Here is a 14340-nt window from a genome sequence, read left to right as displayed (position 1 = left end):
ATGGCTCAGATCTCCGTTATGGACAAGACTGATTCCCTACATGGCGGCGACTGGGGTTGGGTCTTACCTCAATGAATGTGAGTACTCTAATGTCCAAACCAGTTTCCAATACAATGTTACACCCATTTGCCCAGTGATGTCCCCAGTTTCTCCTACATATGCACACACCATCCTCCATGCACATCTACGCTGACAGATCATACCAATATTTTGATGACACCATCAACAGAGCCCCATCATGAAGGGTAAGGAAAAGGGCAAACCAGCCTTACTCACTTGCTGTGAGCATGCTTCTGAAGCAGCGCAGGCTTTAACACATTCTTCCCTCTTCTTCTTCCTCTTCTTTTGTTTTTGTATAAAAACCACAGTTGCCATAATATATCATCATTGAGAAAAATGAAGAAATGCGCAGCTGATAAACCCAGGTTAATATATATATATATAATTATATATTTATAATCCCCCATCCCGTAAGAAAGTCTGTAAAAGTCGGCGTTGCAGTGTGAAAGCTTCTTTGAACGTAGGAGTTTGAACAATGTACCTCACTGTTTTAAAAAAAGGGAAAGGAAAGGAAAGAAACAAATCAAACAGCTGTAGGTGCATAAATCCCGTATTTCTACAGTGTTGTGTCTAAATGTTGTGCTGGCTTGTAAAGGAACTGGTACACAAGTCGTCTTTGTCTTCAAATACTGCTCAAAATGTGGCCATCGTCATTGGTTCATTTCTAGTGTTGTGCTTTCCTCTTCCCCTTTGGGCTTCCCCTTTTCCTCTTCCTCCTCTTTAATGGCCTCAATTTGTTCAGAGGATTGGTGCAAAGCCGGGGGTTGCTCCAGAGTCTGCTTTTCGGCCCCAGCTCTCCTCTCCTCCTCCTCAATCACTTTCTTCCACATCTGATGGTTCTCAAGCAAGTGCTGAGTTATTTGGCAGTAGATTTTCCTCCTCTTCTTCCCTGCAAAAGATCATAAGCAAATCAGGTATTAAAATTGCAGCAGTAACTGGTTTGGGCCAGGCAGAACATCAAGAAATGTCAGTAGTCTCCTCTTGGCAATGGTGCAGTCTTCTACTGCACAGGGACAATCTACATCAAGATGGGCTAATTAGGTAGCGCTAAAAGTCTTTGGACACAATCCAGCAAAATAAAATTACATGTAAAGGCACATTTCATATATTTACCATGTTAGTGATGCAAGTAAGTGTTCTGGAGCACTGAGTGTGGATCACTCCACACCCTAAGGCAGGGGTTCTCAAACTTGAGTCCCCAGAACTTCAAATCCCATAACCCCAGAACTTCAAATCCCATAACCCCCACCCACAATGGCCTTTGGATTATGGGAATTGAAGTTAAACCTCTGGGGACCCAAGTCTGAGAATTGCTGCCCTGAGGAAATGTGTGATGGGGGCACTCCACAGAGCCCCATATGCCTGATGGTTCAATAATATGACTTCACTTCCTTTTATAAGGAAGCAGAATTATGCAAATTGGGACTTTACGTCACATTTAGGTGTATAGGGAAGATAGCCCCCTGTGCTACCGTGTGAACTGTATCACCAGCTCACTAAGTGTTTGATTGGGGCCCAGGTCAATGGAATGGGACTTAGTCACAACCAACAAGCTCCACGGTTGACATCCTGACATGCAATGAACAAAGTTGTGCTAGTGCAAGAAGGTTCTGTACTTAACGTTTGTGCAATGAACAAAGTTTCATTAGTGTGAGAAGATTACATCACTGCATTACATCATGGGGATCTCTGGAACTGCACAACTGCACCAAAGTTCCCTGCAAAATATTTGAGATGTGCCACCAAGTAGGACACCTTCTTGCATCCATTCAAACCCGTTTGTACTAGTCTGGAATGAAAGCTTCAGCGTTAGCGTAACAGCCTTGCATGTCTTTGTGAAAGTGCAGTGGGAGGCAGCATGTTGTTCACTGATTTGAGTGGGGCTTAGGTCTAGTTCTCAGAGAGATGGGGTTCTACCACTTCAGGATGCAAGTGGAGTTCTCATGACTAAATGCTATGGCATACACAACATTCCCTCAATAAAGAAGACTAAGAGGTCATTCACACCAAAAACGGTGTTCGACATGGGTTTGGGAGCTGTGTATGCTCCCAATTTGTGGTTGTGTGGGAAGCAAAGTAGGAAGAAAAGCTACCCAGAGAGAAGACCCTTTGCAAATAATGGGCCTACTCTTATGTAGCACAATTTGTGCTATTTTTGCAACTAGCACAGTTGTGCAACGTGCGTGCATGCCAAGTTACTAGGATGGCATATGGTGCAGTATGTCAGCTAACGTAAATAAATCTGCTTATTATTATTATTACATTTATATCCCGCTCTTCCTCCAAGGAGCCCAGAGTGGTGTACTACATACTTGAGTTTCTCTTTCACAACAACCCTGTGAAGTAGGTTAGGCTGAGAGAGAAGTGACTGGCCCAGAGTCACCCAGCTAGTTTCATGGCTGAATGGGGATTTGGAACTCGGGTCTCCCCGGTCCTAGTCCAGCACTCTAATCACTACACCATGCCGGCTCTCACAAACAAAATATAACTATCCTCCTGAAACACTGAAGTTAGTTTGGGATAACAGAGTATTTGTTAGGTTTCTTTTGTGGCCATCAGCCACCATTTAAGAGATTTCCGTTCCGCAAAGCTTTTTTGATTGCCTGTATGTACCTGTGAAATTACATTAGTTTCAGCTGCTGCTTTTATATTTGTCTTGTTGTAATGTGATTGTATTTTGTTTTCTTATATGGTTGTTAACCACCTTCTGATGGTTCCTAATTGGGAAAAGGCAGAGTAAATAAAGCACTGCAGCAACAACAACAGATAGTTTAATAAACAGCAATTCTTGGCAGACCCAATAGGGTGTATGTCCCACTGCATTCAGTGGCTGGCATCCAAACTATTTTACTCCTGAGCAGTTCTACTGAAATAAAGCAGTCCTTTAGTTTAGATTGTTTCCTAAGTAGTCCTATTGAGTCATTCAGTCTGGGTTTCAGCTAGTAGGACTGACTCAATACGGCTAGGGTTGTGTTGCATTGCTAGTATTGTTAAGACAGTTACAGAAAGCCTACGTTTTTGTTACAGAAAGGCCACATGTAACATGTTTATTTTTCTATCACAATAACACACCAGAACCAGAAGAGTTTACTCTTCACTCTCAACCTTTTGCCAGTTAAAATGGGTCCTTACTGTGCAACAAACTAACAGTTCAGTGGATTTATCTACCTCCTTTACAGTTTTAACAATAGCCGTTAATTTTGTTTGAATATGTTTTAATTATATGGTTTTACTCAGTTGTTTTACTTTGTGAGCAGTCCAGAGAGCAATATGTTCTGGGGTGGCCCACAAATAAAGTTGTTGTTGATTAACAGCTTGAAGCACTAATGATTATTTCACACACAGGGCCAGTCAGGGGGCGGGGGATGGCAGGCAATTTGTCTGGGCCTCAGATTTAGACACTCGTTTTTTCAGTGCCTTATTCTGTTTCCTTGTGTCCTCTTTTTAATTTTTATTATGGCTAGCAGCCTCAAAAGCTAGAAGTGGCCCCCGCCTCTCTAGACCTCTGAGAAGGCCTGCTCACACCTTTCCTCGTGTTACTGGAACGGTTTGCTATCAAACCGTAAAAGGCATCATATGAATGAGGCCTCAGATCAGAGCAGATCAAACTTTATTTTGGTCATCAGCCAGCAAAATGAATTAGGCCTCAGGCCTGATGTGTTGAGGTGGGCACATTCTTGGTAGGAACCTGAGCTGAGCACAGAAACACAGAAGTGTTCCACTCCTCCTAAATGAGCACCATGACCCATCCTTCAAAGCAGCTGCTAACAACGGACAAATATTTATAGTATATACAGCTTTTCAACAAAAGTTCCCAAAGTTTCCCAAAAGTTCCCAACTTTTGAAGGTTGTGCAAAAAATATTAGGTTAAGGGTACCATCATTTTTGTCCATGCCATTTTCATTTGTGTTATTATTTGAAATATTCTGTTGCATCAAAACTCTAAAGCAAAGTCTGATTTTTGTTAAATGCAGAATAACCAGTGATTGGTGCCGATTACTTTTGTCAGTTTCAAGTTATTTCAGAGACAATTGTGGGTTCTTCTTTTTTCGTGGAGGGGTACCAACACATTTGTCCATGTGTGTATATACTGCTTTTCAACAAAAGCTCCCAAAGCAGTTTACATAGATAAATAAAAATAAATAAACATAAATCCCTGTTCCAAAAGGGTTCACAATCTAAAAAGAAACTACACACCAGCAACAGCCACTGGAAGGATGTTGTGCTGGGGATGGATAGGTCCAGTTGCTCTTCTCTTGCTCAATAATGAGAATCACCACTTTAAAGGGTATCTCTCTGCTCAGCAGGGGAACTTGAATGATAAACCTCTTGGGTTTTATTGAAGTAAAAAAAGGGAGAGAAAGTGACGTAGAGGAATTTTTTGTCTCAAAGAAATGTGTGCATAGATTAGCGTTTCCAGGTAGCCTAAAGTGTTTGTTGGGAGCCAAATTGTTGAGTCCTTCAAGCTTTTTCAACCACAAACAAAGAGCTTTTCACTGTGATACAGCTCAAATCCAGCTCAAGCCTTCATTAGAAAGCTTTCAGTTCCCTGTAGGAAACCTTCAGGTTTAATCAGAAGAAACCTCTATTCTACACAGCACTCCATATTAGAACATTCTATCCCTGGTTTCCTGGGAGATAGCCCCTCCCAAATGTTGCTGTGCTCCACAGAGGTCATTAGGGCAATTATTGCAGTGTGAAATTTTGGTAGAAGCCATTACAAACATGGTCAGATGAATCGCTGTAAATGGCATCCATTGCTTTTAGGTCATATATTGTGGTGAAGGGTTCTGGAAATGCAAGAACCTTGAAAGGACATCGCCCAGTGATGTCTCTTTATTATGGAGAGACTTTTTTGGAGGGGTGGGGGGCAGTTTACTGGTCCCTAGTAAATCCATCTATTCACACACAACACACACACACACACACACACACACAACATACTTGACTCAGAGTTTTCACAGGTATCCATTTCAGCAGCATCTTCCTCCTCCTGCTCATCTGTATCTCCTGACTCATCATTATCTTCAACCCATTTTCCCGGCATCAGCCCTGCTGAGTCATAGGAGTTGCACAGTGGTCCCACAATGTGAGAGATGAAGGATTCCTGGAGGTTTGCCAGCTGAGGTGCTGAGCGGTCCATGAAAGGGCTGATAGGGAGGCCTAAGCTGGCTTCTTCATCACCCTTGGAGAGCAGGAGAAAGTGCATTACAACACAATATGATGCTCCAGAATGTATGCCAGGGCTCCCATAGTCATGCCCACTTGGAACTCACCTGGTCCTGGTTCTGGTGAGGAGCAACAAGAAAGGATTAGGGATCAGCTGGTTCAAAAGCCAGAATGGGCTCCCTCCTCTTTTAAAAACATGAGTTGCCAATCAACTAGAATCTTATAGCATGCCTACTCTAGGCCACCAAAGGAGCATGATCCAGGGATTAATCTTCAGTTTGAACCCGAGAACCGTTTTAGAAGGCTGGCACTGAAATATGTGTAATGGGTATACAACTATATAAGGAACCAGCTGCTGGGAACAGCTGCCTAAATGATGGAGGGAATGTCACCAACAAATTGTACCCAATCAGAAATCTAGGGAAATATCAGAAGAGCGGCTTCATTCGCCCCACCACAAGAGCAGTCATGGTAAGGTACCACTAGGTAACTGGTTGCCTGTTATCCACCAACTCTTTCTATTGAGATGGGATTTGGGATGCTTTGTTTTGTATAGGCTGGGAATTTAGTACATTATGTTTTGAAGTCTTTTAATTGGGATTACTGGCTCATATTCTGCAGAGTGTAAGATGGCTGGTTCTGATCTGCCCATGATGCTGCACGTGTCTAGAACACCACCCGTGTTGCGGAACAGGGCTGTTTTGCTGTGACTTAAACTTGCACAGTCACAGTTGTGTGCTGCTTCACCCACTGGTAATAGTGGATGGAGCAACACACAGCTGCATTGCGCAATTTCAAGTCACAATGGAACAGCTCGGCTCCACAATACTGTGCCACAGGCGGTGTTTTAGACACATGCAGCAGCAGTGGCGGGTTCAGAACCACCTGTGTTATACTGTACAAGTAAAGTTGTGCCCTTGATCGGTGTTGATTCCTGGAGACCACGGAGCCATGTGTTTTTCTTTGTTAGAATACAGGAGGGGTTTACCGTTGCCTCCTCCCGCACAATGTGAGATGATGCCTTTCAGCACCTTCCTATATCATTGCTGCCCGATATAGGTGTTTCCTATATTCTGGGGAAATATACCAGCGGGGATTCGAACCAGCAACCTCATGCACACAAGCCAAGTCATTTCCCCGCTGTGCCATTAGGTGGCTGTGTTATGCTGTACAGAATGTAATTCACTGTGAGTTATTTTTATTGGGTTATTTTATATTTCATTTCTTATCCTGTCACCTGTCTGAGGCCTTCACAGAACAAATGGGCTACAATTTCAAGTAAAAAAATATGGCCCTCTCCTTGCTGTTGGCCAATGGTAAAAAAAAACCATGGTTAACTAATTCAATCTTGTAAAACTGCATCTCTAGTTTCAGCTGCACCATCTATTTTGCTTCCCTTTGCCCAAAAGCAAAGAAAACTCTGGCAAGATTGGAGAGTAGGCAATGTGCCCAAGCCATCCCAACCCAAGTTCAATCTGAACCTTTCCCTCACTCTCTTGGATTAATAATAATAATAATAATAATAATAATAATAATAATAATAATAATTTACATTTTATATCCCGCTCTTCCTCCAAGGAGCCCAGAGCGGTGTACTACATACTTAGGTATCTCCTCACAACAACCCTGTGAAGTAGGTTAGGCTGAGAGAGAAGTGACTGGCTCAGACTCACTCAGGACATATCATGGCTGAATGGGGATTTGAACTCAGGTCTCCCTGGTCCTAGTCCAGCACTCTAACCACTACACCACGCTGGCTACAGCATTACTAACGCAGCTCTTGAGATGGGTAGATCTTCCCACTGTGCTACATCTTTGATATTGTATTGATGTGAACACTCCACTCTACAGCCCAGCTGCTTTATGTCTACAAACCTCTTTGTGATTTGTATTCAATAATGCTCTAAAGCAGGGGTTCCTAATCTTGAGTCCCCAGATGTTGCTGGATTACATTTTCCCACCACCCCCAGGCCATTGTGTTTGGAGACAAAGGGAGTTGTAGTCCTACATCTGGGGATCCAAAACCGGAAATCCCGGATCCAAAGCAATCAGCAGCCTCTTTCAGAATGCAGCATTTAAAAGGAAGACAGTGAGTTCATTCACACAATCAAATATTATGTTTTTCCTGAGTTTGGGAGCTGTGTCTGCTCCGTTTTCAGCTACCCAGGTTTTCCTCCTACCTTGCTTCCACACAATGAGGCAGGTCTCATGATCAAGGAGACCTGCCTTGGGTGGGTTAGCGGGGAGAGCGGGCTTAGCCTGTTCTCCCCGCACACGAGCAGTCAGTCTGCTCCGAGCGGCCGAACTGGCTGCCCATCTGTTACGGAGCTGGCGGGATAGGGGGCTGCGTGGCCCCCGGAAGTTCCAGCATGCCCTGCGCGAGTGCGCAGGGCATGCTGGAGAGACCCTCTGAGCCAGGAGGCTGCTTTTGAGCCTCCTGGTTGGGGGTCTACTTGTGAGTTGCTGCGGTGCGAAGCCACACCCCGGCAACACACAATTAGAAAAAAACGGATCTGTGGACCGCTCGCTTTGCAAACCCGTTTTAAGGGCAGGGCTATTTAAGCGGGTGACCCGGTAGTTCTTACGATGGGAGAAAATCGGCTAGCCTCTGCTACCCCGATTTTCTCCCATTGTGTGAATAGCCTCAATCACTTCTATCCAGGTTTTCCTCCTACCTTGCTTCCACACAACTGAAAACTGGGAGCACACAGAGCTCCCAAACCCAGGTAGAACACCATTTTTGATTGTGTGAATGTATGACTTCCTTGTCTGTTGAATCAACTTCCTTTTGAGACTGAACTAGTTCTCAGTGAGATGCTAAACCTGTGGCTGGTTGGTACCATTTCAGACTGCAGGTGAGGGTTTGGGAGGAATGAAGAATTTCAGTGTTTGTTCTGCTAAGATGCCAGGGAGAAGGCTTGGTCAGAGAGAGGGAAGATGCATTCTTCTTGTGGCAAATTTGTGTGTATGTGCAGAGTTTGCTATGTAGGGAGTTAAGCCAACTGTCATCTTGTGGTTAGTGGTAAAGCAAAACCAGACTTCAGGTTTCTGAGATTCCAAGTGTTGCTTCTTAACTTCTCTAATGATGTCAGAAAATCTGTGTAAGAATCTGCACGGTGCCAACCTGCCCAGGGGATACTTCAGATGGCTTCTGCCTGACATGCCAATTTTCTATGTGTAGGAAATTATTTTGTCAGCAAAAACATTCATTTATGGGAGCACCCACCTACAGTCTGAAGGAGTACAGCAAAGACAATCATCCTAGTAAGAACTATGCCTTTGTCTCCCTTTATTAAGAAGTCTATTTGCAGAAAATGGTAAGGTCAGCTTTTGTTAAGAGGCAAACATTGAGATCATAGTTTAGCAGAACCAAACAGCTGCAGGCTCCAAAGAGGCCCCAGAATTAAACTACAAGTTCACATGGAAGGAGGAGGTCTGGGACCTGGGCTCAGATCATATGAAAGATTAATATTACCTTGAAATGAGTCTAGGAGCTAACTGGGAGACAATGAAGTTGTTTTAAGATGCACATCAATATGTTCCCAATGGAACCACATTCTGAATCAGTACTAGGTCTCTGAGAAATTTCCATAAGCAAGCCCCATGTAGAGTAGATCCCCAGATGTTACAGTAATCTAGTCTTAATATGGCTTGTTGAAATGATTTGTTTTTATCTTTATTATGATGAATGGCCATTTTTCATACTTGAAAACTTCTGGAATCAGCTACAGAACTAAGACACTTCAATGATTTGAGCGGTTCACGGAAGCTGCTTTCCATTGTCTCTCCCAGCAACGATGGCTATTTACCTGCTCATAAAACTCATTGACAATGCCCCCTGTCCACTGCAGGTGCAATTCTTTGTATTTTGCTGGCCCATTGATGTCAGCCAGTTTGATGCACATCTGGCAAACCAGCAAGCGGTCATTCTCATTTGTCCAATCAATCCCGACATCATCATTCACCTGGCAAAGAAATGTTTTGAGAGTGAATGTTCAGATATCATTCATACAACTATACAAGAGGAGGCCATGAAGTTATTAGATTGTGAGCCCTTTGGGGACAGGGATCCATCTTATTTATTTGGTGTTTCTCTGTGTAAACCACCCTAAGCCATTTTTGGAAGGGCGGTATGGAAATCGAATTATTAACAACAACAACAACAACAACAATATATCTAAGTTCTGAACTTGGCACATTCAGTCTGCCCTTTTGTAGGTAGGATCTATAAAAATAATAGTGCAACTGATGTGCCCTGAGCTTTACAGCGTACTAGAGGCCAGCTCTCTGCCCCGAGGGAATCACAATCTAAAATTTGGCCCGGGGGACAACAGAGGAAGGCGAGGGAAGAGAAGCTAGCGGTAAATGGGGGAAATATATGATTATTTCAGTTACCCATAACTCAAGACATAGTTACAATAGGGACTACGAAGTGCTCTGTGCCGTACCAAAGTATGCCCCTGAGGACTGTGCGACCCTCAGGAACAGATTTCTACTACACACAGGGTGCTTTGCGGGGAAGGTGGGGACCTTAATATTGGCACTCCCACTGCACACTGGGCACAGCCTTGGTGAAGAGGGCTGCTACAGTGGGTTCACAGCTCTTCATTCTGTGCCTGCTTTGGTAGTTGTGGTATGAACCAGTGTTTCTAGAAAAAGAAATACTCTGTTTTAAAGGAGACATTCTTATGGCTCTGTCTGAATCACTAGACATTTCCAGATGGAGAAATACTTTGTTTTAAAATGGATATTGTTACTTCTCCTCTACTCAGGCTCCAGATGCTGTTCTTGGCTGTCACACAATTTTGCAGCACCACCTGCTGCCAATCTGTGACAAGAATCAAGGGTTTTTAGACTATTTACTTTTAAGGTCATCTTAAAAACCTTGATTCTAATCACAGATTGGCAGCTAATGGCCAGCAGATGGCGCTGCAAAAATTGCACAATGGCCCAGAACGTCATCTAAACCCCAAGTAGAGAAGTGATAAAAACTTATATATAAAGATTTGGGAAGCCATAATAGAGAGGGAATTGAATTTACCTTGGCATTGAATTTAGCTACAAAGTCAAAGTGCTTCTTTAGATCGGTGGCCAAAACTGCCTCAATGACAAGAAACCGAAAGTGTTTGAACTCCACATGATCGAGGTTAACCAAGAAGTTATATTCCGGCCTAGACATAAAGAGGTTCCACGCAGCAGCAGCATGATGGTTCTCTAAAACAGAGCGGTCATTATACAGGACAGCCTAAAACAGAGAGACAGACAAGCAGAGATGCACTTAGCATTTGGGAAAACACTCCTAGCACACACACAAATGAAACACGCAAGCATAGCTATAAGTTGACGTGCAATGCAGCTCTACCAAGGACAGCTGACTTGAATCGCTTTAAGAGCTTTCATCAAGCTTCTGTGCCAATGTTACCCTGTATGTGTCATGTAAATTAAGCAAATGTGTGAATTTTGCATCCTTTTCTCTGGCTCTCAGGGAAAAGCGCAGGCAGCGATATGAAGGCTCTCCACTGGAAATCCTGTTCAGAGCATTCTGGCTTGGGAGATTTCATCAGGCATTGCCTATAAACGCTCGTGCTCATCTTTGTAATCTTAAAGGCTTGGAACTTTGCTTCCAGTACCAAATTCTCCATTTCTGGAACTGTACAGTTTTGATTTTAAGGGAGGCCTGCACAATGAATGACTCACCAGCCCTAATGGAGGCACCAGGCATGACCTGTGGCCTGCCAGGGTAGCCCTAATACATTGCTGATGCACTCCATGCAGCCCAGGGGTTTGCCAGTTGCACAAGCCAATGTGGAAGAATGCTGTTTCTCAAAAGACAGTAGCTGGCTCATTCAGCCCTTCTTACCTGAGGAGCGCTGGTTGCAACCAAGAAGGCATTGGTTCTTCCTGGGTGATCATAATCATGCATGGCAGCAGCTACATACAAGGCCATCAGCTCCAGGGCAGGGATGTTGCCAGCCAAACAGCCGTAATTGTCGTCTGTTGGTGTGTATGTTTTTGACAACACGTATCCCAAATGGCCGTGCGTGATCCCACTGTCAGAATCTGGGCAGAAAATAGGGTTATGTCCTTAGATTTGGTTGCAGACTTAACAGGTGAGGAGGACATAAGAACTTAAGAAAAGCCCTGGTGGATCAGGCCCAAGGCCCATCTAGTCCAGCATCCTGTTTCACACAGTGGACCACCAGATGCCTCTGGGAAGCCCACAGGCAAGAGCTGAGGGCACGGCTTCTCTCCTACTGAGATTCCCTTGCTACTGGTATTTAGAGGCCTCTGGGGCTGGAGGTAGCCTATAGCCCTCAGACTAGTAGCCTATGAGAAACCTGTCCTCCGTGAATTTATCTAATGATAGTAGCCAATGATAGACCTGTTGGAAATAATGTGTGAATAAGAGGACAGTGTACAGGCTATATACAAAGGGGTGTGTGTGCACAGAACCACAATTCAGATCTATGTTCATAAATGCCTGTATGAGTAGGCCTCATTCATACAACCTGGTCACCCCCTTTATGTGACATCTGTAGCGATGTTTTAAGTAAAACAGTGCACCTCGTTTCAATCTCTCTGATTGCTTTGAAATGTCTAGTTTTCCTCCCAAATGTAAACAATGTGCACAGGGTCAAGGGAGACCCAAAGGGCATACAAAAAACACTACCTGAATCACTTGCTGACCCATGGTCATTAATCACAGTTGGGAGTCCTGGGATAGGTTGGGTTGAAAGGTACCAAACCGCATGGAGGACATCAGTGGCATGGATTCTGTTGTGATCTGTTAAGAGAGAGGGTGGGTTATGATTGCCAGGGAGCAAGAGCACCATCTACTGGGCAGAAAGGCGAACAATTAGCAAGATAGCAAGAAAGAAAAGATAGCAAGAAAGAAAAGTATTAAACCTACTGGCTGCAAATGAATCTTCAGCCAGTAGTTAATAGTAATTCTCCAAACCCTAGTTTCCACCTTGGGTAGCCCGGCTTCTTGACGCAGGACTGCATTAGCAGTACATTTGGAAGTACAAAACAAAGCTCTAAGAAAACCGGACTGTGTTCTTTCTAAACAGGTAAAATTATTATAAAGGCCTAATTGGGCTCCATAGGTAAGTTGTGATAAGGATTTAGCTATAAACAATTTGATGGCCGCTGGGATAAAGCCATTCCCTTTGGTTCTAAAGAATCTAAGAATAACAGCAGAACTCCTTTGAGCTGGGTCTGCTACAGCAGAGCATCTGATCTGAATGGAGAAGGTCCCAGGTTAAATCCCCAGCATCTTCAGGTATCTGAAGAGAGACTCCTGCCTCAGACCCTGAAGAGTCGCTGCCAGTCAGTATAGACAATACTGAGCTAGATGGACCAATGGACTGACTCAGCAGAAGGATGCTTCCAACAAATGAGGGGCTAGTGGGAGGGAGCATATAGCCTGCTCTATTAATCATGATTAAGAGAACAACGGCATTTTAAATGCACCGTAGTCTGCTTCTTATTTCATCTTTTTTGGTACTGTCCACAAATGCAGCAAAACCTCACCATTCACCCAACTCCAGATCATTTATCACTAAAGTGAAGTAGCACTGGTCCCAATAAAATGGTTTCCATTGCTTGCGATGAACAGGAGAGTCAATTTTGGCTTCAAAAGGAAAACACAGAAATCCTTCTGGAACAGGGATGGCCCATCTGAGGCTCTCCAGTTACAACTCCCGCCATCCCCACCTGCAGTGGGAGTCCAACAACAGATGGGAGAGCCTCTGGTTGGCCATCTTTGCTCTGGATCTCATTTAGTTTTGGATGGAAGAGATCTTTCAGGTGGTCTTTCAGGTGGAAGAAAAGCAGGATATATTTTACTGGTGATTTTTCTTTAAAATCAACTAATATCCTCTTGTTGTCATACTTACAAGGTATCTCTCGGTAACCACACTCCAAAGCATGGAAGTAGTTCATAAATTCTCTTACAGGAATTTTAAAGGTTTCAAATAGTCCCATGTCCTCAAAGAGTCTGTAGGATACCTGGAATGATGTAAAATATCAGGTAAAGGTCTATAGGATTGCAGGCTAGGATTTGGGGTGAGTTGCTTTTTTTCTTTGTCATTCATAGCATTTTATGCAAAATTAACCAAAAGTAAAAAACAAACCTACAATAAAAAACAACTGTCACACTTAAAAACAACAACTTTATTCAAGTTGACATCCAGACTAACAAAGCACTAGTGCTCCTCATGAATTTATTTATTTAATTATTTATTTATTTTTACATTTATATCCCGCTCTTCCTCCAGGGAGCCCAGGGTTGTGTACTACATACTTGAGTTTCTCTGCACAACAACCCTGTGAAGTAGGTTAGGCTGAGAGAGAAGTGACTGGCCCAGAGTCACCCAGCTAGTATCATGTCTGAATGGGGATTTGAACTTGGGTCTCCCCGGTCCTAGTCCAGCAACACAGCACCAACACTCACACAGGAGATATAAATTTCAGTAACCTCCCCTTTCCCTGGAAGCACTCTGTGCCACCTGAAAATATGTCCTCGGTAGCTGTGCAGCCTATCAAAATCCCAAGTTCCAATGCTGTGTTAGTCAGGAATTCAGCAGCGGCATCAGCCCATCTCACATAGAACTGGAGCTTTGTCAGTCTGGATGACAACTGATATTAATATTCTTATAAATTTGGCCAACTCCCTTCAAAAATCCCCTTCCCTTCGTTTAAGCCCTTCCCCCTCTCTGAGTTTGCACCAATCTTCTAAAGAGACACAACCATACTCAGATGTGAAAAATACTGGAGGAAACAAATCTTCAGGAATAGCTTCAGCGAGAGTTGGCAACTCAACTTGGATGCCTCAGCACTAGTATATACTAGCATCTGAAGAATTACCCAAACCTGCATCCTTCCTGGCCCGTACGGGCATAAGACCCCCTCCACCACCATCTTCCCCAGGTAAACAGGAAGATATGGAAGGAGGGGAGCAGCAGGGAAGATCCTGCCCAGGACAAGAAGAGTGAGATTGCTGTTGCACTCCCAATGACATCACTGGACACACCACAGAGCATGCAGGCCTCTGTGAGTCATAACTGATCTGCAAAACACATTAACTGAGGATGTCTGGTGGACACCTTC

The 14340-nt window shown here is 43.8% G+C and overlaps 1 protein-coding gene across 5 annotated transcripts in view; it reads right to left on the bottom strand.

Moving 5' to 3' along the window:
• Nucleotides 1-421: 421 nt before the first annotated feature.
• The window catches only part of PDE3A (phosphodiesterase 3A), a 382562-nt gene continuing 368643 nt past the window's right edge, over nt 422-14340 (bottom strand). For all 5 annotated transcript variants that reach the window (XM_053252901.1, XM_053252902.1, XM_053252904.1 and 2 more), the window contains 7 exons: nt 13128-13239; nt 11900-12013; nt 11090-11289; nt 10271-10474; nt 9039-9194; nt 5005-5245; nt 422-949 (listed from right to left, as the gene is read on the bottom strand). In XM_053252901.1, the coding sequence (XP_053108876.1) occupies nt 711-949; nt 5005-5245; nt 9039-9194; nt 10271-10474; nt 11090-11289; nt 11900-12013; nt 13128-13239 (1266 nt within the window). In that variant the 3' untranslated portion in view covers nt 422-710. The remainder of the gene's footprint in view (nt 950-5004; nt 5246-9038; nt 9195-10270; nt 10475-11089; nt 11290-11899; nt 12014-13127; nt 13240-14340) is intronic.

This window comes from Hemicordylus capensis, chromosome 5, assembly GCF_027244095.1.
Source record: "Hemicordylus capensis ecotype Gifberg chromosome 5, rHemCap1.1.pri, whole genome shotgun sequence".
Lineage (NCBI taxonomy): Eukaryota > Metazoa > Chordata > Lepidosauria > Squamata > Cordylidae > Hemicordylus > Hemicordylus capensis.
This window is presented reverse-complemented; position numbering and strand designations above follow the sequence as displayed.